General features: G+C 36.1%; 1 protein-coding gene across 3 annotated transcripts in view; it reads right to left on the bottom strand.

Moving 5' to 3' along the window:
* The window catches only part of LOC149782563 (G patch domain-containing protein 1-like), a 75,941-nt gene that overhangs the window by 37,504 nt on the left and 12,152 nt on the right, over positions 1-26,285 (bottom strand). For all 3 annotated transcript variants that reach the window (XM_089934009.1, XM_089934010.1, XM_089934011.1), the window contains exons 4-9: positions 17,739-17,899; positions 14,219-14,313; positions 12,855-12,910; positions 11,098-11,301; positions 8,333-8,471; positions 3,324-3,572 (exon numbers count right to left, since the gene is read on the bottom strand). In XM_089934009.1, coding sequence (XP_089790135.1) covers positions 3,324-3,572; positions 8,333-8,471; positions 11,098-11,301; positions 12,855-12,910; positions 14,219-14,313; positions 17,739-17,899 — 904 coding nt within the window. The remainder of the gene's footprint in view (positions 1-3,323; positions 3,573-8,332; positions 8,472-11,097; positions 11,302-12,854; positions 12,911-14,218; positions 14,314-17,738; positions 17,900-26,285) is intronic.

The raw sequence follows: 26,285 nt of genomic DNA, 5'->3' as shown, positions 1-26,285 counted from the left end.
CAGATCAGCCATCACATAATGAACCTGCAGATCTGTGTCTTTTCAGTTTGTTAGGAATAATCAGTAGAACTAACAACATATACCCTGGTCTGTCACTGTATGATGAGATAGTAAATCAAGGTCTATGTTGGTACAGTCAGATTTGATTTATAAGATAGTATATACAGTAACTGTGACACTTATTACTTTCTGATGATTTCTTACAAGCAATGCTTCAATCTTCTTTAACAGTAGCACAATGAGTGAGACGGAGAGACAGACAGAAAGCTGCCCAATATATCTTCTAGTTTTTCTTTTTTCTATGCTGCAAGTAGCATTTTAACATCATATCTAGAACCCAAAATTCTGCAACTTTTCTAATTATAAAGAAAGAAATTGAGGAACTGAATAGATGAAGACAATAAACTATTGCTAATCAGAAGAATTTCACAAGCATAACATGAGTTTCATATATTCATGTATATTTAAGGATGTGAAAATATTGCGTTCTAAATAACCAATTTATTACTGTCAACTTACACAAACATTGCATATTATCAACTAATTTTTTTAAGACAAAACTGTTTAATTAAAACTGAGTAATGGAAAGGAGAATACAAAAAAAGATAAACAGCTTACTGCATCAATCATACGAAGGATAATTTGTTAACCACACCTACAGGAAGATAGAAGGTATATAAGTTTGTGCTGCAACAACAACAACAACAATACTAACAACCATTGTTTCTTTTATTATTATGGGAATGATGTAACTACTGAATAAAACTGGAACCCTCCCTCTGCATGAATCCCCTCTGTGGGTCTCCCAAAGGGAATGATAGCATTAATCCCCTCTGTGGGTCTCCCAAGGAGAATGATAGCATGAATCCTCTTATGGGGTCTTCCATGGGGAATGGTAACATGAATCCTCTTTGTGGGTCTCCCATCGGGAATGATACATGAATCCCCAGTGTGGGTTTCCCATGGGGAACAATAGTATGCATTCCTTTTGTGGGTTTCCTATAAGGAATGATATATGAATCCCATGTGGGTTTCCCATGGGGAATGATAGCGTGAATCCCCTGTTGGGTTTCCCCATGGGATATAACATGAATTCCCTTTGTGGGTCTCCTATGGGGAATGATAACATCAATCCCCTTTTTGGGTTTCCATGGGTAAGGATACCCATCAATCCCCTTTGTGGGTCTCCTATAGGGAATGATAGCATGAATCCCCTTTGTGGATCTCCCATGGTGAATGACAGAATGATTCTCCTTTGTGGGTCTTGATTGGGGCAAGGTAGCAGTCAAGCAGTTATATAATTTATTTGGTGGGGTCAGTAAGGTACCAAAAACCAATGAGTTTTCTTAGCTAATACAAAGATTTTTCAAAATTAAGTTTAATGATGGGTTGTTTACGTGGGCGAGTTGTTTAATCCAAAATCTCAACCAATCAGATGACAGATATTTGTGTAGCTGTGATTGACTGGAGTAAGACAGATTTTAGGATGCAGCTTACAATAGGGAAGACGAATATTTTGAACAACAATACTTTTATTATTTGCAAACACATTTACATTTTACATTTGATTGGAAGTCCTTTGATCTAAGGATATGTGCCACAGGCTGTTAAGAGTACTGTTGGAGAGATTAAAAAGATAGGAAAAGCAATATGTGATTATTAGATTAAGACAAATGACAGAAAATCCGGGACATTTCACTTTTAAGAACCTTGCTCTACTATAATATATTGACATGGATGATAAATATATGATTGAATATTAAAGTTTAAAATTTACCCCAAAATATTGTCAGGTCTTAAATTTTGAAAATCTGGGTATTTCATAATACTTATAGCATCATAATATGCTAGGAATGATTTGACTGGTTGATTTGGTGTTTTATAGCAATGCAAAACAAGTAGGTTTCTTGCTGCCAAGGACACACCAAAGAAGTTGATCCAAGCTTATCTGATGGTAAGATTAAAACACATCCTTTTCATCATGATATCAGCATGCTAACAACTGAGCCACTGTGCCTCCAATATGTTAAGAATCCTTTCATTATCCTGCAAATGCAGCCGTCCCTCAAAAAGTACATTAACATCTTTTGGCTTGCTTTAGCAATAAAAATGCTCATAGTTCATCTTGCTTATCAAGATGAATATCAAATGAGAGTGTTTGAACCCTTGAAAGTGAGATCATCACCAAGCCTCATTACTTGTTGCATATACTACTGGAATGGAATGGAAGTGCAAACTCTTCCTGAGATGTAACTTTAGGAATGGCTTCGGAGGGAGTGGTGGTATGATTGGGTAACCTTCAAGAAGCATGTTACTCCAAAACTGGTTTCTTCTTCAATATGTTACCACATCACAATATGTTTGGAGAATACATGACAGATGGAGGGAGTTACATCCCTTTACCCCTAAGTTGAGCACAGGAAGCGAGTCTGAGTTTCATGTGAGATACAGACAAGGCTTATCACTGGCTGATGAATGGATGTGATCTTAAAAGCATAATTTCTTTCTCACAAATCCAGTAAATGCAGAGTAACCTGCATTGTTACAATGGTGCTGAGTGACCTGAAATTCAGGCTGCTGAGTTGCCGATAGATAGCACCTGGTCAAATTTGGCCCAAAAAAGAATGACTCTCACAAATAAATTTTGTATGATGAGTTAATATGTTAAACAGGAATTCAACCAACTAGGTCAAATACTGTGAAACATTATTGAGTAGTGATTGAGAACTTGCGCTTAATATATTTAGTATACTGAGTACTGAGTTATTATATCTGTTTAGAGCATCAGCTTAAGCTGACTCGAAAATCTTAATGCACACCTGCCGCCATATTATTCATAACACTGTAGCCGGGCTGTGACAGAAATAATGAGTTTAATATAAATAGAAATATTCAGCCCAATCTTACATGCCAGTTCAGACACACTTGGATGTTTGGATGTTGTAACTAATCACATCTGAGGTACCATAAACACTCATGTATAGATCGGGGCCTCCTGTAATCAACACAGTTCCTGATCTGCCATTACATAATGCACTAGCCAACCCTGGTCTGTGTTGTTTGTTCTACAGATTAGGCCTAACAAACTGCATAGACCCAGATCTGCCAGTACATTATGTGATGGCAGATCTGGGTCTAAGCATTTTGCAGCTGCATCCATCTCATATACAGTAAGGAGATTCTACTGTATCAGGAAAACAACATTTACAGAACAAGTCCCTGTACCTACAAACTGAGTTTCAACAAAACCAGATTTACAAACCAGTCCATGTACCCATATCTGGAGTTTTTCCCAAACTAAATTAACAAACCAGTTCATGTACCTATAATTGGAGTTTCTCCCAATTCAATCCCTCTGGCCACAGCATTGAGGTCTTTCTTTTTTGTTGATTTTTCCTCTTCATCACCATGACCAGCTTCATGTTCAGAAGGTTTCCTAAAGGCATGAACTGGTTTGAACTCAGGTGGTAGTGGAGATGGAGGAAATATTTTCTTTTGAATATATGGTTTGGATGATATCTGAAATCCTTGCAAAACTTTTCCAATGTATCCAACTGGGACATTAACATTTCCTGTAAAGAAATAAATCACATAGAAATTCTACTTGAAGCATATAATTTTATCACATGAGTGTCAAACCTGTCCAAAAATATAATTTTATCACATGAGTGTCAAACCTGTCCAAAAATAACATACCAAGATATTACAAGTTAACCCTATAACAACAAAATGTAAATCAATACATACTAGATTACCATCAAATGCTGAGTTATTCCAAATGAGATGATGAAATTTCATTTGTCCATTGCCAGCTGGTACTGTGAAGTATTTCAAATTTATAAGCATCAAAGTTTGTGATTTGGTTTAATAAAATGTATATTTGTGGGTACTTAATTTCATACATTTGTCATTTAGAGAAAGAAAAAAAAACACCAAAATTAAATATTCAGCAATGATGTATATATCTATCTATGCTGTTATTCATTTTCATGCATTTCAAAGCTTAATACCAAGTGTAGTAATTATATTGATTAGGTAAGTTACTTACTGCTAACACTTAGTATAAATGTGGAGATACTAATCAAAGAAGATGCTGACATCCTTTCATGCATATTTAAAATAAGGTTAATACTGTAATTAGTCAGTGTGATAAAAGGTGGTAGTGCTATCTGATGCTTTCAAAGCACACTCTGTGGAGAGGGTGCAGTCCCATTTAAAGAAAGTGGTATCGCATCTTTGTGCAAGGTGCATGCATGGGCCCCTTCCCCAATTTCTCTGCCAGCACAATCTTGATGAGGAACCAAAATCATTACTTATATTTTTCATTCCATGATAACCATGGCAATTTCAGTAAACCAAGTGGGAGATGATTTACCAAGGCATATAGCTGGGGGGGGGGGGGGGGCTGCGGCTATAAATCTGTAGTCTAGCCCAGGGATCGGCAACCTTTTGATAATAGTGTGCCAAAGTAGGATTTCTAATTCATTCAGCGTGCCAACAACCTATATTCCTATAAGTCTACCTGCTCTACCATATTTGTATATATGAAACTATTATTAAAACAAATAAATTTGATCTTGAATTTATTATATTAATGTTTAATTAAAGAAATTGAACATAAAAACTTCAATTGTAATTAATCTGGATCTCAATTAATGTGAGCCTTGTCCATGTATGTTCGTGGTTAATTGTTCAATAGCAGGTACATATTTGGTCACTTTCAGCTTCACACAGGCTTCTGAGTGTTCAGGTGTTAGGCGACTTCTTTGTGGACTTAAAACAGCTTGCATGTGAGAGAAAATCTGTTCACAAGTATAAGTTGAACCAAAAGCTGAAAGTAGAGCAAATGCAACTTTCTTCAAACAGATGAATGCTTCAGGGAGGGATGTCCAGCAGTTGAAAATAGCAGCTGACTTTTCTAAGCAGTTTCCTTCCAGAGATTTCAGCAATTTGGCAAATTTTGATGTCCATAATTCTGATGTCTTAAATTCAACATGCTGCATTTCAAAATCGTAATTATCCATCCACCCAAAAAGATCCAGATCTAATTGGGTAGTAGTCAGATCAAGCAAGTCAGGCTTGATGAGGTATGAAAATATGGGTCCATGAATTTTAAAGTCTTGACTTTGTTTAGCAAACTCCACTTTGAGTGCTTCACTGTGTTTCTGAAGCTCATCTTCTATTCACTGTAAATCAATCTGAATGAGCCTTCACATTTGGGAAGTAATTGAATGTTTTGGTGTTGATATCACGGCAAAATATGTCCAGTTTCAACACAAATCCTTTCCAGTAGCCAAAAAGTTCAAGTACTGTTTGACCCTGTCCTTGTAAATGCAAGTTCAACTCATTTAAATGTGTCGTTATGTCTGTCAGAAACATCAGCTTCAACAGCCCGTCATCATCATTCAATTCCGGAAAATGTTGTTCTTTTTCATCAAGAAACACCTTAATTGCTTCCAGACATGAAACGAATCTATTCAAGACTTTACCTCGACTAAGCCAGCGAACATTGCTGTACAACAGGAGATCTGCATATTCACTCTCAATTTCTTGTAGAAGAGACTTGAATTACTTGTGAATCAATGAAGAGCGGGAACCTATAAAGTTGACTATCTTAACAACAGTTGCCATCACAGAGTACAAGTCCAATGATGAGATCTTTGCATACAAACTCTCCTGGTGTATAATGCAATGGAAGTTTAATAGTCGACGTCCAACGTGATTCTCAAGAAATGTGACAAATCCTTTCTTTTTGCCAACCTTTGCAGCAGCACCATCAGTTGTTACATGGAATAATTTATTCAACTTGATGTTCTGATTTTTGAAATAGCTTACGAATGCAGTCAGAATGTCCTCTGCTTTGGTTGTATCATGAAGAGCTAACAAGCAACACAACTCTTCATAAATATGATTATTTTCACAATATCGTGCGACTACAGCTAGGCGTGGCAAGTCATTCAAGTCAATGCTTTCATCAAGAGCGACACTAAATACAATAGCTTGATTTAATCCAGTCGTTTGTTTAACTGTTCAGCCAAATCAGTTAAGCGCCTCTCAATTGATCTTGCAGAAGCTGGTATTTCTCGAATCTGAGACAGTATAGTTTCTTTATTTGGTAAATCACTTAACAGAATTTTAGCACTGCTCAAAAAAAGTTTCTTTGATGTACTCTCCATCTGTAAAAGGTTTGATTTCGAAGCCACACACTGAGCAATTTTGTAACTACATTCAGTAGCTTTATTCTTCATTCCAACTGCTTGACTCAAAATACCAATTTGTTTCTTGAAACCAGAAATAGCCGTTTTGATGGCTTCATTTTTCTCTTCAGAGGTTTTAAACTTGGATTGATGTTTGGTTTCATAGTGTCTTTGTACACTAGACGTACGACACACAACACTTTCACAAAAGAAAGCACAAACAGCACGATCCTTTTGTTGTATAAATCCATATTCTTTTGTCCAATTTTCTTGAAATGGGCGTTGATCAAGTTTTTGCCTTTTTCGGCCATTTTAGGGGTACTGTATTTAATACAAGAACATAAGAAATAGCAATAAAACTATAAACATTTAACATATTGGCCGCGTCCCTTAGTAGCGGTAGCTGCAGTGACTGGTGTAGCACCTTCGGCGCCACACTAATAGAGCCTGCTGCTGGCCAGTGAAAGCAGACATGTGGCGACACCTAGCTAATGCAAGAAATATTTAGAAAATGATATGGCGCCGTCCAGTGCACGCAGCAGCCATTATGCTGACGTACATTGTTTTGACTTGCATTGAAAAAAAATCTTTTTTTCCACTTATTACCTTTTAGGGGGGTCTTCCGTGTGCCAATGAAAATCGCTCTGCGTGACAAGTCTGGCACGTGTGCCGTAGGTTGCCGACCCCTGGTCTAGCCCATGTCTATATGACCATATTGGAGGTATGTTAGTGTAAACCCCATGTCCATATGACCATAATGGAGGTCTTTTAGTGTAAACCCCATGTCTACATGACCATAATGGAGGTCTTTTAGTGTAAACCCCATGTCTATATGACCATAATGGAGGTCTTTTAGTGTAAACTCCATGTCTATTTGACCATATTGGAGGTCAGTTCAGCAACATTATTCATTTAGGACCAACTACATTTCATTAGAAAATGCTAATGAAAAAGCAATGTTAATGCAACTTTCAATTCAGGATAAGTAACCATAATAAAAGTATCAACATGACCACTTTGTCAGTTACTTTTTATGCTGATCAGCAAAAGATTGATTTTGGACCAACAATATATCACTAGGAGCCTTTCTGGGCTGTCCAAATACTAAACCTTTCACTGCACCCTATGGGGCTGTCTAAATACTCTACTTTTCACTGCTCCCTATAGGGCTATCCAAATACTCTACCTTTCATTGCTCCCTATAGGGCTGTCCAAATACTCTACCTTTCACTGCTTCCTATGGGACTGTCTAAATACTCTACCTTTCACTGCTCCCTATAGGGCTGTCCAAATACTCTACCTTTCATTGCTCCCTATAGGGCTATCCAAATACTCTACCTTTCACTGCTCCCTATGGGGCTGTCCAAATACTAAACCTTTCACTGTTCCTTATGGGGCTGTCTAAATACTCTACCTTTCACAACTCCCTATGGGGCTGTCTAAATACTACACCTTTCATTGCTCCCTATAGGGCTGTCCAAGTCCAATGATGAGATCTCTGCACACAAACTCTCCTGGTGTATAATGCAATGGAAGTTTAATAGTCGACGTCCAACGTGATTCTCAAGAAATGTGACAAATCCTTTCTTTTTGCCAACCTTTCACTGCTCCTTTGGGGCTGTACAAATAGCTTACCTTTCATTGATCCCTTTGTGTGGCTGTCAAAATACTCTACCTTTCATTGCTCCCTTTGGGGCTGTCCAAATACTAAACCTTTCACTACTCCCTATGGGGCTGTCCAAATACTCTACCTTTCACTGTTCCCTATGGGGCTGTCCAAATACTCTACCTTTCAATACTCCATTTGGAGATGTACAAATACTCTACCTTTCACTGCTCCATTTGGAGATGTACAAATACTCTACCTTTCACTGCTCCCTTTGGGGATGTACAATTACTCTACCTTTCACTGCTCCCTTTGGGGATGTACAATTACTCTACCTTTCATTGCTCCTTTTGGGGCTGTCCAAATACTCTACCTTTCACTGCTCCATTTGAGGCTGTACAAATACTCTACCTTTCATTGCTCCCTTTGTAGGGCTGTACAAATACTCTACCTTTCATTGCTCCCTATGGGACTGTCCAAATACTCTACCTTTCATTGCTCCCTTTGTAGGGCTGTCCAGATACTCTACCTTTCATTGCTCCCTTTGGAGCTGTCCAGCCAAATGTCTGATTCTCTTCTTCATTTGTCATGGTTATATCATAGTTAGAAAGACTATCCACAGCATAAATATCCTCATCATCTTCCTCCATAGCCCCCACTCCAAATGCCTGGCAAGAACACAATATTCATTCATTCACTTTACTGGATCAATCTTTTGCTAAAATGTTCATTACCTGGTCTTAAACTTCTGTGTGATGAATTATTTTACACATTGTTCTCATTATCAACTCCTTCACTCGCTTACTACATATCTTACTTGTTTGCTTGTTTGCCTATTCCAAGAGGTTCACTACAACGATATGACTTGAGAACCATTCTTTCAATCATGCATTCATTGCTTTATTTCTTATTTGTCTGTCTGTAATTTATTTCCGTCTATTATGATGTTTTGATTTGAGGCACTATACACCTTATTATTTCATTAACAGGGGCTTTTTTTCTTTCATTTACTTAATGCAAGTGAAATTGGGAAAAGGGGTTTATACATAATGTCCCTTAAGATCAAGTGCACATTAAATGAAGGTGTCTGCTTAAAAAGGTTCCATTGTATGTGGATTATACATTGTAAATGCCAACTCGAAAATGAAAATCTTAACACATCTGAATGAACAGAGGTTATCCTTTTTACCTTTAACCTGCCAATAATATTTTGGACAAAACAGTTCTGTGATGTATTAATTAGATATATTTAAATTTATGCCCTTAAATAGTTGAGTCTGATCCTTTTAAATGTCATCTGTGTCCAATTAGTAGTCAATTAACTAAGGCATATATCATTTGTGTCCAATTAGTAGTCAACCAACTATGGTAAATATCATTTGTGTACAATTAGTAGTCAAACCAACCATGGTAAATATCATTTGTGTACAATTAGTAGTCAAACCAACCATGGTAAATATCATTTGTGCTCAATCTGCAGTCAAACCAACCATGGTAAATATCATTTGTGCTCAACCTACAGTCAAACCAACCATGGTAAATATCATTTGTACTCAATTTGCAGTCAACCAACTATGGTTAATATCATTTGTGTCCAATTAGTATTCAACCAACTATGGTTAATATTATCTGTATCCAATTAGTAGTCAACCAACTATGGTATATATCATTTGTGTCTAATTAGTAGTCAACCAACCATGGTAAATATCATTTGTGTTCAATTTGCAGTCAACCCACTATGGTTAATATTGTTTGTGTCCAATTAGTAGTCAACCCAATATGGTTAATATCATTTGTGTCCAATTAGTAGTCAACCAACTATAGTTAATATCATTTGTATCCAATTAGTAGTCAACCAAATATGGTAAATATTAGTTGTATCCAATTTGCAGTCAACCAACTATGGTAGATATCATTTGTGTCCAATTAGTAGTCAACCAACTATGGTAAATATAATTTGTGTCCAATTTGCAGTCAACCAACTATAGTAAATATCAATTTTTTCCAATTTGAAGTCAACCAACTATTGTTAATATTATAGTTTCCTACTCTTTTAAAAAAGACTACTTAATTATTCATGCCTCCATGTGTACTGTACAAAGGTTGTTAAAATGATTTCTTTTAAACTACATTTCTTTTCAGAAACTTTGTCAAATGCAATTACATATATATGATTTTCAAGATTTAGTAGACAGCACTGTCTCCTCATCAGTAACAAGAAATATAAAATAACTCTGCATGCTATAACAATGGTTACAAAGGGAAGGTAAATCCCTCCCTTCCTCCCTCCATCCATCCCTACCTCCCTCCCTCCATACACACACACACACATGCATACATACATTACAACAATAAGTACTATATAAAGATGATTCAAAACATTGTACATTGAATCAATTACTTATAAAATTTAAGTAATTCTAACAAAATTTTGCACTTGAAAAATATTTGGATCTTATTTTCTATAGAGAACATAAAGGTGCCAAATAATAAAGTTAAGCTGATTTGTGTTTTTATTTAAGACAAAGGAAAAATACATATACAGTGTTTCTCTAGTATGCACAATTCTGCAAATCTGTGCAATACTGACAAGTCCCCACTAAAACTGATTTGCCATAGTGCCTAACAAACCTGTAACCTTTGTTGCTATTAAACAGCATATGATGATCATTTATATGCTTAATTTTTCTTATCAAAAACGAAAATCAAGCACTTACTGACATTTTACAAATTTGCCCCGAGAAGCTTTCATGGATTATTTAATTATTAAAAGTGAAATCTCAGTTCTAATGCATGTGATATAATACCACTGTCATAATAAGAGATCGCTGCTGCTGTTCTGATAATAAAGATAAACAACTAGGTTTTGTATCCTTTTTCAACTCAAGTTATTTATCACATTTATATTTTGAAAGATACTGTAAGGCATCTAGTCACAGATCCTCAACTCATATAAAAACTGCACACTAACACACACACCACCCAAAGGAAAATCCCTCTTTATAAAATACAAGCTGAAATTCAACCCATGTCAAAATTCCCGCAGAACCACTGCATCTATTATTGCCACAAATATACATCTATAAACTGGGTCATTTTCCACATTAAGTTTCATATATTTTTTAGAAGATACTGCTACCATATTTATTCTACTTGGTCAAGTGGTTTTGAAAATGATACTGAAAATAAGAGATGTTGATTGACACATAATGGATAACAGAAAGATATGTAGCATATGTAAAGTGCATTTGGCCTGATGAGCTAAAACTCGATATACCACTGTATTTAATTCACCTGCCCTCTGATCCCTTTCCTGCCAGTCCCCTTGATTGGTGGTGCCTCAAAAAGATTGATGTGAGAAGAAGGGAGAGCACTCCTAGGGTCAATTCCATGGTAACCAAGACCATGCAAGTTATCCTTGGCAACAACTGTCATGGCAATAGAATCTCTTGGTGCAAATGTCACTTTTTCAAGAAACTGTTCATCATCCAACTCTTCCTGTAAAGGGGAAAAAAACTGTTTAAATGTGAATACATATGGAGAAAACAAACTTATCTTTCATATGGCATTTGTGTACTCTTGGTCTTTTAGTTCCCTGTATCAGAATTTTTGCTCATTAGGAATGTGTTCTGAGACAGAGAACTGGTATATATATCACACAGTTCATTCACTATGTTTTTGACAGTGATCATCCACGGGTCACGACTGATGATTAAAATTTTCAAATGATGACTCGGTTTCAATAAATTCATAATGTTTGATGATTAAAATTGTAGGAGATTTTACTGTTGTCTGCAGATCTGGGCTTTAAAGTTGGTAACAACTGCAAGAGTAATGCATTTTTGAGGTTATATACATGATATGATACCAAGTCATGCTATTAATAACAGACAGAGTAATGGATCAGTTTCACTACAAACAATTATTTGCCAAAATTAATCAGATTTATATACTACAGCTATAAAGCAAAATCTTAATTGTGGTTCATGCAAAGATAAACATCATGAATTCTACTCAGAACTGACAAGTTTTATACTGATGTAATAAATCAATAACTGAAAGGAAAAAAGATGTTATGCTGATGTACCTGCCTTCAAACCACTATTTAACAATACGGTTTCTAGAAAGGCTGCACTCTTTTAGATGATCATGGAATTTTCTTGTAAAGAATTTTAAAACATTTAACATGAGAAAGACAGAATGTTTATTTACATGTATAGTCTACAAAACATTTCATACAAGTCGTTGGCAAAAGCCTGGTAAATTGTGTTTTTTCAAACGAGCTTAATAAATTATAGTAAGCATGACTCGTTGTAAGACTGATAATATGAAATAAATACACTTGGATGGAATGCAAATCCTCTTTTTGTTACATATTACTCACTCATACCACAGCTGGAGCAGTGACCCCGGGGTCATACACCAAATTGCTGTTATGTATTTGGTTGTTGTTGTTGTTGTTATAGGGTTTAACGCCATTTTTCAGCACACAATAGGCTATACATGGCGGCCAGTATTAATGGTGGAGGAAGAACCCAGGAAAACCCTGGAAAGAACCACCGACCCTCAAGAAGCTAATGGCAAACTTTCTCACATACCCACATTGGCTGAATCCGAGACTTGAACCCCTGCAGACAGAGGTGAGACGGCAATGATCCGTAACAGACAGCGCTTTAGACCACTCAGCCACCCATTATGTATTTGGTGTATCTCCAGCTATGAATGCACATTATTGATTTTTTTTTTCTTTCTACCTATGACCATCTCCCAAGGACATCAGGGAACAAAGTCAAGAAAAATGTTGCCCAGCCCCTCTTGTCCACGATTACATGAGGTACAAGATAACAAAGTTTTATTAATTTCCACCTCAGCTGTTTAGGAGAAGGTTGGTAACAGACATACAGACTGACATATGGACAGACATGTATAAAGGGCATCACGATAATCTGATACCAAAGCACTGGGATAATTATATTCTACAATATAACATATTCGTTACACATTGCACTGTCACACTGTGTTTAAGTTATTTATTAGCAGGATCAGTTTACCTCATCATCACTTGATGGCTGATGTAAATCACAACCATAAACTTTCATACCAGCTTCTGAAAAGAAAAGATCACTTATTTAAAGACAGCATATGCTAGTATTTATAATCGAGTTGGCACCTATCAGTGATCACTGTCTACACTTATGTAACAATACATAGCTGTTAGACAACTATTACAATCACTTTTGAATGACCTATCAACATTATGTGGCTACAATCATGAATCTTCCCTTTCAAGGTTGATCTAAATTAGTCAATTAGATTTTGAGAAGTCAAAGTAAGTTTTATCTATTCATTTGAAAATGCAACCATATTTTATATTTGCTTTACAGACTTGATCCTCTGTCAAATTTTGATCAAAATTTGTTTCAGCAATTTTTACATATTTTTGTTTCTTGAAAGATCTTTATTTCAAATTTAGGAATAGCTGATAACAGATTAGCATAATTTGTGTAGATTTATAAAGTTTTAATGCCAGGATAATTGGTGTGAAAAATCTGGTTTAACTCCACTGTAGTTATTGTAAAATTTCAAATACCAAATGTTGCTGAATGAATGAGCAGCCAAATTTAAATATAATGGATCATGCACAAGAGATGCAGCACCATACCATAAACTTTCCTAGGTGAACAAAAGTATGACATATAGATTTTACTGACATACTGTTCTTTTATTAACTAACATAAAATGTGATTCTATCTGGGAATGTCTCTGGTAAGTGTAATTATCCACTTTTGTCATAAACAACTGGCTACAGCAATGTTTATTTCACTGCTGCTCTGCAAATTTCAATAAGGAAACAAATGTACACAAAAACTTAGCTCCAAATATGAAAGAGAAAGCTAGATCTACAAGTATGACAGTAGTCTTGTCAATGTTTGGTTTGCAAATCTGTTACCACCCCTTAATAAACTTGACAGTCAGACATTCTGGTTCTCTATCACAACAACTGCAGGTAGGTTTAAACCAACTGTTTTCTGACATTATCCCATATAAAGTACATGGCCATAAATTAAATTCTTTCTTTATGAATATCACTGACTTCTAAAAAACATGAATATTTAATGTGCTTTTTTCCCCTTACTAGAAAAAAGTAAAAACTGGAAATTAAACAGAATGTATTGGATACAAGTAAATCAATTTGAAACCAATTACAAATATTTACCATACAATGAATTCAGTCATCCCACTGAGCTACTATAAGATATAATTGTTCAAAATATGTTTGAAACATTATAGTAAATATAAATATACAATGACTCATAACAGATTCTTTCTATGGTTGACAGGGTTATTTTATGAGTAGCCAATGGGTAGTAAAATGGGCACATTTTGAAATGTATCTAACCTGGTGGGTACTTACTTTGCTGTTTCAGTTTCTTCCTACTCAGCCTGGGTCCAATGCCTTGACCCTCCTTCCAACCCATTTTTCTTAGCAGTGTTACTCCTATACTGATCCTGCAAACAAATTTATCCCTGGTGAAATGACATCTTTATTTCCAGATTTTCCAAAATAATAAGATCTTTTATTACTGGCTAAATCTGCTTATACATCTGGTCCAGCTGCAAACAACACATACCCTGATCTGCCACTGGATATTGTGCCAGCTTATTATAGTCTATCCTGTTTGCTCTATTGACTACTCCTAACAAAATACACAGTCCACAATCTGCATGCACATTATATGGCAGATTATCTGGGTCTATGCAGTATGTTGCTACACATGACCTGTAAGTGAATATATATATATTAGCTTTTGTGACCAAATTTTTGAATCTCCTTGATGATCAGAGAGTTATCACATCTGTCAAATAACAGCATGATGGGAATCTACAGCATAGAATGCACTGTCAAATAAAAGTATGATGGGAATCTACAGCATACAATGCACTGTCAGATAACAGTATGATGGGACTCTACATCATAGAATGCAGTCAAATAACAGTATGATGGGAATCTACAGCATACAATGCACTGTCAAATAACAGTATGATGGGAATCTACATCATAGAATGCAGTCAAATAACAGTATGAAGGGAATCTACAGCATACAATGCACTGTCAAATAACAGTATGATGGGAATCTACAGCATACAATGCACTGTAAAATAACAGTATGATGGGAATCTACAGCATACAATGCACTGTCAAATAACAGTATGATGGGAATCTACATCATAGAATGCAGTCAAATAACAGTATGATGGGAATCTACAGCATACAATGCACTGTCAAATAACAGTATGATGGGAATCTACAGCACACAATGCACTTACAAGTCTTTACAGCCAACAGAGTATGAAACTTGAGTAAAATTGCCTACCTTTGGTGCAGTAGAATTGCCAATCCTCAAAAGGAAAATATATTAAGTCAACAATACAGAAAAAAATGGACAGAGAACTTGGTTAAGTTGGTCATTGTAACCTAGGCAGCATACACTGGTCTAGCACATCTAAGGACTGCAAGTACATAAAGAGTTTCATCAACATTCACGCGAAATTGAATAATATATCAATCATAACGCAAAGTTTAACACAAATAAAGATATTAATATCAATAAGTAGAAGAATCAAAACAATGAAACACCCAAAACACCCAAATACAATGCAATAAGAAAAACAGATAAATACGATGCTAGGGATAAGCTCTCCCACCCTTTCATGCTGGAAAGCTAATTTGTAATATGAATGGCTTCTATTATGAGATTACAAGATTTTGATACTTTATAGAAATTGCCTACATGTGCTTCAAAAACTGACTCTTTCAAAACTATTACTGTTTATGAAAATACAACAGTCACACATAAAGAATGTTCAAAATATCTGTCTAATTAATTACAGGCCAACCAGACCTTATGGTTATTGGTGGATTGCAAATGTTCCTACTCACTAAATTTTGATAGGCTTTAAACAAAGGAACTTGTGTTGGAAATATAGGTTAGGACAGCATTGTGGAATGTTAAAAATCCAGGTCATTCAAGATTTCATTTGTATGAAGGTGCATGATAAATCTAGTTTAAATCCAACATTTCTCAATAATGGTGCAGAAACCAAAGAATTTGCAATCAGAGATCATAACTCTTCTTAATAATTTTTAGAGTGCCCGAAATAAACTCATTTATGGCCATATCTGTATAAAGACACGTGCCAAATCTGGCTGCAATCCTACAATCCCTGGTGAACACTGCAAAAATCCAATTTAGGAAATTTGCCAATAAGGAAGCATAAGCACAGTAACAAAACCATACTGTAATTAAACTCATTCCAGATATTATCAATAAAAAGTGCCATACATATTCTGGTTGAAATTCAACAAACGTTGGTAAAGATATTCTTTGAAAGCCATACAGGAAATGTGGGAGCATAACTTCTGTAAATGATGTCATGGAACAATGAAAATTGAACATACTTAAGGTTTCATTGATATAAACCCCCAAACTCAATCTGTAAATGATGTCATGGAACAATGAAAATTGAAAAAACTTAAGGTTTCATTGATATAAACCCCCAAACTCAATCTGTAAATGATGTCATGGAACAATGAAAATTGAACAAACTTAAGATTTCATTGATATAAACCCCCAAACTCAATCTGTAAATGATGTCATGGAACAATGAAAATTGAACAAACTTAAGGTTTCATTGATATAAACCCCCAAACTCAATCTGTAAATGATGGTATGGAACAATGAAAATTGAACAAACTTAAGGTTTCGTTGATATAAACCCCCAAACTCAATCTGGTTCAAATTCAACAAAAATAAATCAGGTTATGCTCTAAAACCCATTCTGAGGACTATAATTCAGGGGGCATAACTCCTAAAAAATGATGTTCTAGAACACTGGTCTGACCAATATAAAGCTGAAAACTAATTTTCATTGAAATCCATTAAAACTTTGTCAAGTTAAACAATAAAAACCAGAGTCAAAAGGATAGGCAATATGGGGGCATAATGTCTGTATATGATGTTGTGAAATTCTGGAAACAATTCATTTAAGGTCACATCAACATAAAGTTGCATCTAAAACTCTGCTGAAATCCAACAAAAAGAGTAAAGTCAAGCTGTTCAAACCAAGTCCAAAAGATGGGCAACAAGAATGGGTGACAATAAGAATTTCAAAAAAATTGCACCAATTCAAGTGCAAACCGGTCAGAGTGAGTTTTTGTTAACAGGCACAAAGACATGCATCCATTCAAACTGGAAATTCACTATTACGGATGCATTTTGAATATTCAGTAAGCAAAACAATCTAAATGAACTGAGTCTTAGATGTGGATGCATGATTTAATGCCATCACATAATCAGTGGGCATAACTTTAGTAAATACTGTTGTGGAATGACAGATTCTGAAATGAAACTTGTTCAGGTTTCAATAATACAGAACTTCAAAATAAATAATTAAAATCCATATAGTTATGCCGCAGAAACCAGCCAGAAGGAATGGTAATCATTTCTTGAAATACTGCTAGAAATCAAATTAGTTTAAAACCTCACTGATGTAAAGCAGCATACGAAATATGATTGCAATCCAACTATTTCTAGTAAAGTTAACATAATGAAAATCAAATAGTTGATGGTCAAGTCGGACTACCATACACATGGCCAAAATGATCACTACAGGTGACAGAGAATGCTGTAAAGTAAAATCTTTCAAAGTTTCATCAATATTATGTTGCATATCAAATTTTGTCTAAATCCAAACATTCCCAGTATTCTGGCAAAAACCAAATTGTTGGTGGAGGGATGGATGGAAAGACAGAAGGACTGTCATACTGACGTTATTACTATATGGCTCCAATGACTTGGTCAAACAGGACCCTAATCAATCACTGAGAAAATAATGAAACTAGTGGCTATGTCATCAATTCATAAAAATATTACTTTTCTGGAATAATGAGATCCAATATAGCAGGTGCTCCAGGTATGACTGTGTCTGATACAGCTGCTGTAGCCTCTTCCATTCTTCGTCTTTTTCTCTCCTCTGAGGAAAATGAATCAGCTGTCACTAACTTTCTTGGTGCAATGCCATGTTCACCCAGATCCTAGAGATGGAAAGCCAGTAATTAAATTAAACATCAAAAACATCCAATTCAAATTTAATCTGTAAAATATATTCCATTGTAAAGGACTACTAGATATAGTGCATTATTTCTTCTGTGCCAAACATGTGCTTTCACTCTTTTGTATTGTTATGTTTTCATGTTGCACTGTAAAACAAGTTGGTTAATTTCCATCACCTGTCAAGTCCAATCAGGGGTTTTTAATTTGCACTGTAAAAGAAGTATGGTTAATTTATGTACACTGTCTAGCCCAATAAGGAAACAACAATGTGTCAGTACTTTGATCCATGGCATTCATCGTCAACAGTTTCTTCTACAACTGCCGAGTGGTCTAAAGTGCTCACCGTTCTGGATCACTGCCATCTCACCTCTGTCTGTGTGGGTTTGAGTCCACAGCTCGGCTAGCATGGATACGTGGGAAAGCCTGCCAGCAGCTTCTCGTGGGTCGGTGGTTCTTCCCTGGGTTTTCCAGGGTTCTTCCTCCACCAGTTATACTGGCCGCCATGTATAGCCTATCATGTGCTGAAAAATGGCATTAAACTCTAGAACAACAACAACAAAATTCTTCTACAACTAAAGTTAGGAGTAAAATTTGAGTAAATATGATACAGAAACCATTTTTATTGTTGAGCTTTGTCATTTTGACTCCAAAATCAAAAGATTTCTATCAGAACTCAAATGCAGTATCTGGGTTAGAAGTCCAATTATTAAAGGTCCATGTAACAATGACCTTCGAACTTAGGAACACAAAACTGAGAGGTTTCTTCACTGTCAAGAAGGGAGATAGTAGGCTTTGACCTAATCCTAGGAATGGGTCAAGAAGGGAGATAGGCTTTGATCTAACCCTGGGTATGGGTCAAGAAGGGAGATAGTAGGCTTTGATCTACCCCTGGGAATGGGTCAAGAAAGGAGATAACAGGCTTTGATCTAACCCTGGGAATAGGTCAAGAAAGGAGATAGTAGGCTTTGAGCTACCCCTGGGAATGGGTAAAGAAGGGAGATAGTAGGCTTTGATCTACCCCTGGGAATGGGTCAAGAAAGGAGATAGTAGGCTTTGATCTACCCCTGGGAATGGGTCAAGAAACAAGATAACAGGCTTTGATCTACCCCTGGGATTGGGTCAAGAAAGGAGATAGTAGGCTTTGAGCTACCCCTGGGAATGGGTAAAGAAGGGAAATAGTAGGCTTTGATCTTCCCCTGGGAATGGGTCAAGAAAGGAGATAGTAGGCTTTGATCTACCCCTGGGAATGGGTCAAGAAAGAAGATAACAGGCTTTGATCTAACCCTGGGAATGGATCAAGAAAGGAGACAGTAGGCTTTGATCTAACCCTGGGAATGGAATGAGAAAGGAGATAGTAGGCTTTGATCTAATCCTAAGAATGGGTCAAGAAAGGAAATAGTAGGCTTTGATATAACCCTGGGAATGGGTCAAGAAAGGAGATAACAGGCTTTGATCTAACCCTGGGAATGGGTCAAGAAAGGAGACAGTGGGCTTTGATCTAGCCCTGGGAATGGATCAAGAAAGGAGATAGTAGGCTTTGATCTAACCCTGGGAATGGGTCAAGAAAGAGAGGGATAGTAAGCTTTATGCATTACTAAAGAAAGGGAATGCAACATATTAAATAAAACGTACTACATATACCTCCATAAACTGCAAAAATGAATTTGTCTTTTCATGCCCAGCAAGTGCTTATGTACATGGGTGAGGATCTAGGGGTTAAGTCTCGATATGTGTGGTTTAGATATTTCCATGGTTGGATGCATATCTGAATTCATCATTCATGTCTGAAAAATTGTGTCAATAGCTGCCAGTTTCATTTATAAAATTTCACTCAAAAATATACTTTGGCAGTAATTGTGCTTTCTGAGCATAATCTTCTGACACCTTTCAAAGATCCCCGAGGATCAGAACTCAAAACAAGATACTTGTCACACGACTTTTGTTATAGGGGAACTAATGCAACAAATTTTAGGATAGTTCATCTAAAACATACTGAGATGGTGTGACAGATGAATGGACTGATGGATGGAAGTTTTTACAATATCTATAATACTTTGGAAAATCATGTGGACAACAAGATGTGTGTATACTGGTAATTTCCTATGAAATCATGATATTCTAAACCAATTTTAGAAACTGCTTCACTCCTACAAGGAATACCAGATTTGAGACAAATGTAGTTCATGCCTTATTTTTTCAAATAAAATCTGATTATTTGATTAAAAAGAGGGTGCATGTATTTATAAGGTATGAGCACATGTTATCTTAAATAGCAAATGTTTTGTTAATTATGTTGCTCCGATAATATTTACCTGATTATATTAGGATAACTTTCTTTGCTACCTCTGAATCCTCCCAGAAAGACCAAATATCTTTCTGTTTATATATTATATAGACAAAGGGAAATAACTCCCCATTCAACTCATTAGGTAATTAATGTTATACCCGGATGTACCGTTGTTTTTACAATGCAAACTCCTAAAGGATGATCAGATTGAAGGGAAGGTAATGAAGGATTAGTTGTAATGTCATTAGGTCAGTACTCTGCTTCCTCAATAACTAGCACCCATTTAGCTCTAGAACCCATGGGTGCAGTTGTCGATCCCATTCTTTTCTACAAAATGCCAAAAGAACTTAATCTTATTTGTTAAAGGTGAAGAAAATCACAATCAAAATTGATAAACAAAACCCAGATGTACTGCTCACAAAAATTTTGAAGTCAGTGTCTGGAAATCTGAATCAAGCTTATGAAATTCTCAACTATAATAAGTCCAATATTTGGTTACATTTCTTTTAAATTCTCAATACACTGTAAGTATTTAATAAAATTTTGATCAGCTTTGTTGTTGTTGTTGTTGTAGGGTTTAACGCCATTTTCAGCACAAGATAGGCTATACAGGGTGGCCAGTATTAATGGTGGAGGAAGAACCCAGGAAATCCCCGGAAAGAACCACCGACCCACGAGAAGCTACTGGCAAGCTTTCTCACACACCCACATTGGCCGAATCCGATTTGGATCAGTGAAAATGTCACTACCAGTGGCAACAATTTAAGAAATAAATACCAATGAAATAAGATTTGTCAAGTGAAGTTTGTGCTTTAGTCCTATATTTTTAGTTGATTTCAGTATAATCATCAGAACTGCAATAAGCCCTCTTGTATTCAAATATGAACAATGTCAATCTACCATCACAGCTATGTCTGATTTGTTGACATATTTATTGCATTGTCACACTAATTAATAGCAGACCTGCTTTTTATTATCACAATAATGATATATTTTGTATCAAATCAAATAATGAAAGTGGAATAAATAAAAATGTTAAAAAGCATGCAAAACCTACCTGTGTAAGAGCCAAAGGTCATGGTCATGTGTCAGGTTGTCTCATTTAAATTAACAACTCAAACACAGTTATAAATATTATTTTGTAAGTAACAATTATCTTGGTCATTCACAAATGTGAAAAAAGATAGCAAGGCAACCTGGTAAAAGCAGTAGCTAGTGAATTCAAAGCTTTATTTTATAGATATGGTTCATTATGGAACAGCAAGTTCTGAAGTTTGCAGTGAACTTAAAACTACTGAACTGGTACTCATAGATGTGTACAGGTTTCATATTACTTAAACTTAAATCATGGCATCAATATCTCACCAATAAAACAATTTTTAAAAATCGAATTTCAATACTGACAGTTATGCACTACACAAATGTCTACTTTTTTAACAAAAGGAATCTTGTTTTGTTGAGCAAAAGACAGTAATGTAATATGCAATGTTTTGCGGGTACACAACAAGGCACACATGTGCATGATTCACTGAAACCTCCTGGAGTAGTTTTAATTGTTGTTGTTGTTGTTCTAGGGTTTAACGCCATTTTGCAGCACAAGATAGGCTATACATGGTGGCCAGTATAACTGGTGGAGGAAGAACCCTGGAAAACCCATGGAAGAACCACCAACCCACGAGAAGCTACAGGCAGGCTTTCCCACGTATCCACGCTATCCGAGCCTTTGACTCAAACCCACGCAGACAGAGGTGAGATGGCAGTGATCCGGAACGGTGAGCGCTTTAGACCACTCTGCCACTCGGGGCCCCCTTGGAGTAGTTTTAAAGGATCTTTCAAAGATAGCTATCTTGAAAATAAAGGCAATTTATACCAAAAAGAAAATAACTTCATTCAAAAAAGCTGTTTATTGACAACTATTCCCAATGCAATTATAAAATGAGTATTCAGCTATTAAACAGCACTGCTATCACCACCCTTCTTTATGTCTAGCTGAGATGGCAAACCTGCTTCCTTTTTCAAAGGTCCATCAGTAACTCATGCCCTCATTTATACTACGGTCATTGTTTTTCCGACCCTGTTGTGAGTGAGTTAACAAGGGATATGTGTATTACTGGAGAAATGGGCTTTCTCCATCAAATGCATCACCTTATCACATTACATTTGAGAACAGGTACGAGGAAGAGGAAATGCTATGATCCAAATCTCTAACTAGTAGAAACATTATTGCTCTACTAAAAGGATGAATGCAATTATGACTCTATGGTCTTGAATTAAGTAATAAAAAAGAGTGAAAACCAACTAGTAAAATTCAACAAATACTTTATTTCCCTTGAACAAGCTGGATTTTTAACCGCAATTCTATTAATTTCCTACCTGATCAAGATACAGACTTACTAATCAAACCCAAAGCACTTTATCCCAACAATTCTATTCCACCCAATACTGAACCAAAATATGCTTTATCTCTTACTTCATTAAAGAAGCCTTTGTTTCAGAAAGATCATGCTGTCTGGCAAGTTTATGCAACTCATTCTTTATCAACAACTAAAAAACTTTCCTGGGTAGAATTTAAACTGAAGTTCTCTACTTAAGTAGAAATTTTGAAAGTCTGTTGGTTTCACTGAAGATTTCTCAAATATGTGAAAATAAAACACCAGGAACAAAGAAAAATTCTGAAACAAGGTGAATTTAAATTTCAAAAGCAATTTTAATTTCTCTTAAATATTTTAAAGAAATTTGTAACCTAAATTTTCTGATATAAACAAGCTTAACATAAAACCTAAGACACACTAAGAGGACCAGGATGAGGGTCAGCAGATTATATCTAGAACAATCTAATTTGTAAACAAGATCAGGCCTTATACTTAAATTTTAGTAATGAACATGATAAAAATCAGGTACACTAGGAACTCACACAAGGAAAACCAATATCATGAACTTAAATTTAAGTAAACATGTTTACCTGCAAGTAATAATTATCTTAAAATATAATCTACAAAGACAAAAATTATCTATGTATGTAATACATTGTTTACAAAAAGACCTTTACAATGTACAATCATGATAAAAGTTAAATGCCCATTATAGATATACATAGCTTCTAATGTTGGATAGCACAGCACGAGAAAATCTCTTTGCACATCTGCAGGAGATCCCCGCTGGGATTCTGCACTTGATTATTGTCTCACCAACTAAAGTTTCTCAGGCAAATCCAGCTGAAGTGGCAAAATCTTGTCTGGGTCTAAGGTTGTGCTTTCATAAACAGCAAGTGGTCACTGTCTGTGCAGCTATCATTAACCCAACAAGATTCAGTTCTCTCCTTAATGAGGTCATCTCAAGCAAATGGAAGGCAGACTGTGCATGTCAGTATCCACTATGTCCTGAATTGAGACATTACATTCAAGGTCAGGCTCATGAAAATCACTCCGAAATGTTCATTAGTGTACCTGATCCTGTAAGTTTAGAGTAACCTCCCTTTAGCCAAGTGGCCAGCCATTGTGGGGGGGGGGGGTGTCTTGCATTCCTGCAATAAGCAGCACAAATATTCTTTTACAGTTGATGCAGATATTGTTTGTGCATCTCAAGTAACATATGCACATGATATTGCAGCTTTGCTTATTTCAAAAAGTCCATCGAGGAAAGGGAGCAAATAGATATAATTGGTTGACTAGTGATGGCAACATATTCTTAGGAAGGTGTCATTAGAAGGACTAGACTGTCAGAGTGGAAATGCATGTAGTTTGGATCTAAAGTTATCACATATAACTCACCCACTTAGCATTTTGAAGTTAGTTTTATCATATATTGCAAATCGTTTGTGATCCCTGCTTCACTGAAGAGAGAAGATGGTGGCTCAAGCTTTGACAAGTTTGGCCTCAGCAAAACCCAGGAGAGATTCAACTTGGGAATAATGTGAGTGAGCGTGGTCTGGATATGTTCAGGGATTACCTTGTTGTGGCCAACATTATTTCTTCCATAAGTCTGAACACGTCTGAGATCATAGGTCATTATCTCTTGATTGTGATAGAGATTAATTTCTTGTTTTCAAGGAGAAATAGAAAGAAGTTCATCACTGGGGAATGAGTGCTGAGAGTGGTGTGATGTCATTGATAACACATGATTTCCCTTTGTATGTACTCAATGTGGAAGATCTTCAGCTGCTGATATCCTCTATAAAAAAGAAACTCCAAACTCCTTTATTGATCAGGACATGCCTGAAAGGATTTAGGAGTTAAGGGGTTCTCTGGACATGATGAAATAGTGCCAATCCAGACTGCCTGAACAGAGTGGACGTTACTATGACTCATCAGGATACATCACTTGCTAAAATGAGCAGATCAGGATATTTCATCTTCGCGTGGCAATCAGAGAAGATGTATACCCACACCTCCCAGTTGATAAAAAAGCATGTATGACCAAGCTTCTGGAGTAGGAGAGAAATGATAAATGAAATGTCAAACATTGGCCGGCCCATAAGGGTGCAGACCAGATGGAAAGGTCCTGGCGAGACTACTCTGTATAAAGCAGTTGTTCCCCTTTGATAATTAGCTGACCAGGACACGTGCTGTCTAGGAATGTGTTAGGCTTCAATATAGCATGATACTGGTAGTACCCATGAAGGTGTTCCCTTATGTTGTGGCATAGACCCAGTGATTGTTCCCCTCATTGCAGAGGTACATATCCACAAATGGATTGTCCAACTGTTTCCATGGTTATGTTTCACTTATGTGTGAAAGGCAAAGAGAATAGCTTTCATTTTCAAGAGATTGATATGAAGAGCTTTCTCTTGAAGTGTCCATATGCCAGTGACCATTGCACATCCAGATGTAAACTTGCACTATATCAGGGTTATGCCCCCACTGAGCAGGTTGAGAAGCTGTATGTAAGAACTTCAACACCTAAACAACATCTTGTTTGATATTTTCTCTGAAGAACATGCTATCCTTTCCAGGGATGGTCCTGGCTTTTAAAAAGCTGTCGCCAAAAAAATCGCCAACCTCAATATTTTGTCGCCAATTTTCAAAAAGTGTCGCCAAAAAAAGTAGTGTACATTTTTCCAAGTGTTAATTTAGTCTATTAATGTAACAGGCAATGAAAATTACAAAAGATGGATTAGTTACTACTTTAATTACAACAAGCATTAACAAAATGTTACAAAGTGTTACATGAAGATCCGTCGCCATTTTAGGGCTGCCCACTTGTTGAATGCAGTTTCAAAGTCTAATTTTTCACATCTGTACATGCTGATTCTCATTAAATTCTCGAGAGATGAGATGCAGAGCTTATTTCTGATGTCACTTTTTATGAGGTTCATCTTACTGAATCCACGTTCACAGTCCTCAGTGCTGTCAGGTGACACCAGTAGTCTCTCAGCAGCCCCCCCCCTTTTTATGGCTAGCTTCACAAAGCTTGTAGGGAATTGCTTCCTAAATCCCAAGAATGATCACTGAATGCTGTATAAATTTTCTCGACAAGAAAAATAGGATCTCCATTCCCACGAATGAAACTTACACGAGTCAACTCCTGGCAATATTGGACCGTATATATAAGCGTAAATTCACACCCAATTTAGGGATTCTTTCACTCCTGTATTTTGAGAAATAAATAATTATTATTAATTATGCAAAACTGGTTTTTTTTTTTTTTTTTTTTTTTTTTTTGCTATTTCTTGTTGCGGAGTTTAAGTCTCTGTAGCCGTAACACGGGACTGATGGCAAAAGGAAAAGATCAATGAGTAAAATGCTGCACTGGCGACAGATGTAATTGTGATTTGAGATTTTTTCCATTTGCTTTGTATTTATACACAGTAGTCGGTACTTCAAAGGTTATCAGTTTTCTATGAAGGTTCAGCAAAACTACTGTATTGGTATATGTATAAAAAAAAAAACAAAAAAAACCAGAAGGATTAGCCATACAATTAATTGTATCTGTTCTATTCGCGTCTTCAGAAGTCGGTCAGTTGTAGGTATAGTGCGGTAGCATGATTGACTGTATCGCAGCATACAGTAGTACTCAGCCCAGATGTCAGCATAAGCAGATTATGACGTAACAATGCACTGTAAAGATAGGGTTGTCAATAA

Source organism: Sinohyriopsis cumingii, chromosome 15 (genome assembly GCF_028554795.1).
Source record: "Sinohyriopsis cumingii isolate HCF-2022 chromosome 15, ASM2855479v2, whole genome shotgun sequence".
Lineage (NCBI taxonomy): Eukaryota > Metazoa > Mollusca > Bivalvia > Unionida > Unionidae > Sinohyriopsis > Sinohyriopsis cumingii.
The sequence above is the reverse complement of the archived record's forward strand: the minus strand, read 5'-3'. Positions and strand labels throughout refer to the sequence as shown.